Source organism: Etheostoma spectabile, chromosome 12 (assembly GCF_008692095.1).
Source record: "Etheostoma spectabile isolate EspeVRDwgs_2016 chromosome 12, UIUC_Espe_1.0, whole genome shotgun sequence".
Classification (NCBI taxonomy): domain Eukaryota; kingdom Metazoa; phylum Chordata; class Actinopteri; order Perciformes; family Percidae; genus Etheostoma; species Etheostoma spectabile.
In genome coordinates this window covers 3894442-3899313 of record NC_045744.1, presented here as the reverse complement: position 1 = coordinate 3899313, position 4872 = coordinate 3894442, and the positions used below count along the sequence as shown (strand labels likewise).

The window sequence follows — 4872 nt, the reverse complement described above, 5'->3', positions numbered from 1 at the left end:
AGAGTTACCTCTTGTATACAATTCCTGATATGTCCTTCATCTTTATTCCCCTTCAGCGCCGTGTCCTCCCACCAACGTCACAGCCGTGCACACGTGCGCTCCGGATCTTGTTCCTGTGTCATGGGTGGCCAGCGACAGTGCCAAATACTACACTGCCGTCGCCGTGAGCGACGGAGGTCACCGGTCCGAGTGCACAACCAACGCAACGTCCTGCAGCCTCCCTGGACTGCACTGTGGGGAGGTCTACACCATCGGTGCCTCGGGAGCTGATGACAACTGCGCAGGTCAACTGAGTGACACTGTCTCTTTGAGCACAGGTAACACAACACCGGCCCCCAGCGAGACTTAACCCTCCTGTTGTCCTCGGGTCAAAAAATTTGACCCCTTTTAAAAAATGTCTGTATCTGAAATATGGGTTTCTTTTTAACCAAAGTACCACACAAAATGGATTGGATTCCTTACAGCGCTCATTGCAAATACAATTGATCACTTTCATTCCTGACTAAACTCATTCGTACAAACCTCTGGCCTCAACTATTAATAAAAATAACTCATAATTTCTGCTTTATTTAACTCAAATATTGGGTACAATTCTATATAAATGAGGGTTATTGACCCTGGATTCCAAAAAGTACTAGTGCTAGTAAGGTGGTGTTAGTGAAAACTAAAAAAGGTCTGAAAAAGGGACAAAAATGTCAAAGTTTTGTCCGTTTTTGACCCGGGAGGACAACAACATTAGTCATAAAGAGTTATGAATAATGTTTTATTTGCTTGCCCATCCAGAACCATGTACTCCGTCCAGTGTGACCAGCCAGGTGATGTGTAGCGCTGCCACCGCGCAGGTGTTCTGGCCCCACAGTGCTAATGCAGTGAGCTATTCTGTGAAAGCCACCAGCGGCGGAGCGATGCTCAGGTGCAGCGGGCCCAACCCCAACTGCACGCTGGGTAACCTGGTCTGCGGCCAGGAGTATGACATCATCGTGTCTGCCACTGACGGGACCTGTGTGAGCAACTTCAGCGCCCCCTTCAAGCAAGACCCAGGTACTGAGAAAGACGCATTAACCCACATTAACCCTCGCGTTGACCCGTTTCAAAGTGTTTTATGTCAGAAATATGTATTTCTTTCAACCAAATTGCCCAAAAATAACATGGATGATGCCATACAACATTCTTCAGGTAAAATCAATTTCAAACTTTTATTGAATTTTTTGGGTGTTCTTTTATTTTCATGGTTTCAAAACAGTATCCGGACTAAACGTTGACATATATCCATCTGTGAGCCATTCAACAGCCTCTGATCTTAACTACTAGTCAAAGTAGTTTTTAACTAAACTAACATGTATAATTTGATATAAATGAGGTTTGTTGACCAAGAATTCCAAGAACAAGTGTAATACCTATTATGAAACCAGCTCAGGTTTTTTAAAAAAGCACCAAGAGCATGGAAAAAGGGACAAATAAATCCGAAAAAGCACAAAGAAATGTTCATTTTTAATATTCATGATTAACGGGAAGACAACACAAGGGTTAAAACACGCCTACAGCTACGGCAAGCCGTTTGAACATTTGATCTTATCGGTTATTGCATTTTGGACATCCTCCATAACAGCATTACTCCTAGTCAAAATTATGTTGAGAAAAAATTGCATCTAGTCAGAATTCTAATTGTAGATTTGAAAAATTCCATTTTTATTATTCATAATTCAAAATGTGGATATCTGTAATTCCTTTTGAACTAGTCTACACTCAAAATTACATTAAGGATACCTGGACATGGTTTCCATTTTCGATAAGTAAAATTAATATTATGATAGGGAACTATTGTATTGTAGATATCTGTAATTGGAGTTCTTGTTCTTGTACAATGATCATTCTGGAAATCTGAAATGTTCACATGTTCATAATGCATTTCCAGATAGCTATTAAAGAGTAACTACCGCTTTTTTTAAACGTATTTGTCTTTGTTTTTGTGTGTAAGTGATTGATTAGAACAATAATCTTTGAAATTGGTCCAATATTACGCAATATTACACGGACCGGGCTGCAATGTAACCCTACGGGGCAAATGTTCAGCGTCAGTTTGGTCCACTTAAAGTGCTGTTTTTACGCTAAAAGGTCCAGATTATTACTCTAAGTGTCGGACAACATTATGGAAAGGATCCCTTCAGAAATATATCTTTTTAAAATCTCTTTGAGACCTTTTTATTTAACCAGAAACAGCTCTAAGGTTGCTAGCACTAAACCCACCAGACTCCATTTAAAAAAAACAACGCTTTTAGCACGTATAGAGCCAACATATTTTCACATGTTAATCTTTAATCAATGTTTATTTTAACCCAAACTAGAGTTGTGATGAAAAGTAGATAGACAACGCAACACAAAACGGCTAGTCATGGTTATATTTTGTCTCTGTCAACTTTGAATGAAGTGTATTTTACGATGTTAAAATTAATGTTTATTTACATGGAGTCTGGTGGGTTTAGCAAATGCAATTTTGCGGCTGTTTAAATGATTTTTCTCTTTAACAGAAAGGTCGACCTCCTCAGAAATCCTTACCGTAATGTTGTCAGACACTTAGAATATTAATCTGAGCCTGTCAGAGACAAAACAAGAACATTTGTGAGCCTAAATACAAGCTGCACAATTGTCCTATTAGCTTACATTGTAGCTTGTTTTGCCGCTGCCGACTGTAGCGATCTCCCTTAATACCGGACCAATGTCAAAGACTGTTGTTCCCATCAGTCACTTGATGTTTTTACCCATTTGGTTTTTGTACGTATGAAACAAACAACATATAATGTGTTTATTTAGAGGTTTAGAGAGCCAGGCTAGCTGTTTTTCTCACTGCTTCCAGTTTTTGTGCTAAGTTAAACTAAGCTAACGAGCTGGTCCATAGGTTTGAATGGAAATGGCCTTTCTATCCATTTTATTTCTATAGGCTGGTCGCTCCATTGTCATATTTAGCACAGACATAAGTTGCACCAATCAAAAAATTCCCCAAATGACAAACAATTGATTTGACTGCTGACAAAATGTTAGTTCAAGTGCTGTATTTTAATAACTACTTTTGTCACCTGTCTCTTTTCCTTCTCACTCCCCAGTCCCGTGTGCCCCGCAGAATGTTAGCGCTACCCTGGTCTGTTCCAATCACTCGGCTCTGGTCTCATGGGTAGGAAGCCCCAAGGCTGAAAGTTACAATGTGACAATGACGGGCCGGGACGGACACACACACCACTGCCACACCAACACTACCAGCTGCCAGCTACCTGGCATCCACTGCGGTGAAACCTATAGCATCACGGTCACACCGTCCTCTAAGACATGCACAGGACACCCAAGTGCAGTTTACAGCTTTCAAGCAGGTGCAGACAGACTTGAAGAGCAAAAAATATCCCTGCATTTCAGCTCAGACAGAAAACATTAAACCATTTGTTTTCTCCCCTTCTCTCCAGGTCTTTGCGCTCCTGTTAATGTCACCGTGTCTCCGGCTTGTGAGGACAGCACTGTCTCTTGGACTCACGTAACAGGGGCTGAGATGTACGTAGCAACAGCAACTGCAGCTGATGGACACAATCACACTTGCGGCTCCAACTATTCCAGCTCGTGCAGTTTCACCGGCCTCCACTGCGGGGAAACCTACACTGTTACCGTGGTAACTGTGGACAGGGGCTGCTGGAGCGAGCCCAGCTCAGCCGTGGAGCTGAGAACAGGTGAGCGCAAACTGTAAGATCGAAAACATAGACGTGGCAAGTGTGCAGAGTGACAATTCACATCCATTTCCCTCTGTATTATCCCAGCTTTGTGTCCACCTACCAACTTAACGGGCCGTGTCAGTTGCGATACCAACGCACTGACTCTCACATGGGACCCGAGTCCAGTGTCCGGGGTCACCTACGCTTTACAAACCGACCCAGGCGGCCAAGTCCCTCCTTCAGTGTACACTACCTCTAACACCTCACACACGCTGACCAACGGGCTGTGTGGACAGCGATATGCCGTCCGCATTGCAGCACAGGATGGAAACTGCCGCGGCAGCTACAGCTCGCCCATAGAAATAAGCACAGGTAGGATGTGTTTCTATGGAAACATCTGCAAGAGCTTTACCTGCTGTAGTAGAGTACAACAATATAATCTCCAATAAGGTTTTTCTACTCTTTCAGCCCCTTGTCAGCCAACCGACCTCATTGCGCGTGTGGACTGTGGGTCAAACAAAGGGAATTTCTCCTGGTTGGGAAGCAGCGGAGTAAGCTTCTACACCGTTGAGGTGACAGGACGCCACGGCCACGTGGCGTCCTGTTCCTCCGACGCCACTTCCTGTGCCGTGAGACTTGACTGTGGCCGGTCGTACTCGGCCACACTGGTGGCGTCCACAGAAAGCTGCAACAGCAGCAGACATGCTGACGTTCATTTTGACTCGGGTAAGATATGAGAAAGAACGGGGCCTTTTCCAAGAAATTTCAGTGGATATGATAAATGAATGTGAAGTGGATGGCACTCAAGTCCTGGGGCCAATAGTCTCGCATGGCCAGACCCATCTCCACAGCGCTGTGGAGTAAGGGTAGCTACATCATAGATACATTCTAGGATAGGAGAAAAAAACGCACTTTGCATTTCTTCAACCCTTGTATGGTATACGGGTCAAATTGACCCATTTCACATTTTTACAAGAAGAAAAATGGTACAATTTACATTTTTTCTACCTGAAAATCAGTGGCCTTACCTTATTTTCTGTGATAAACATGTATTCCTGACTCAATTCAGAAATCTTTCTGGATATGACCACTTATGGTTAATCCATAGTGGATTTTTAACATGAATTATAACCTCATGACAAAAATCCCACTTCAATTTTTAATTGTGTTCTAGTAGAGA

The 4872-nt window shown here is 43.0% G+C and overlaps 1 protein-coding gene across 1 annotated transcript in view; it reads left to right on the top strand.

The window, feature by feature from the left end:
• fndc7rs1 (fibronectin type III domain containing 7, related sequence 1) overlaps positions 1–4872 on the top strand; it is a 26697-nt gene that overhangs the window by 12960 nt on the left and 8865 nt on the right. Inside the window, exons 12-17 of the mRNA XM_032531750.1 lie at positions 57–317; positions 784–1041; positions 3102–3338; positions 3453–3710; positions 3798–4064; positions 4161–4418. Of these exons, the coding sequence (XP_032387641.1) occupies positions 57–317; positions 784–1041; positions 3102–3338; positions 3453–3710; positions 3798–4064; positions 4161–4418 (1539 nt within the window). The remainder of the gene's footprint in view (positions 1–56; positions 318–783; positions 1042–3101; positions 3339–3452; positions 3711–3797; positions 4065–4160; positions 4419–4872) is intronic.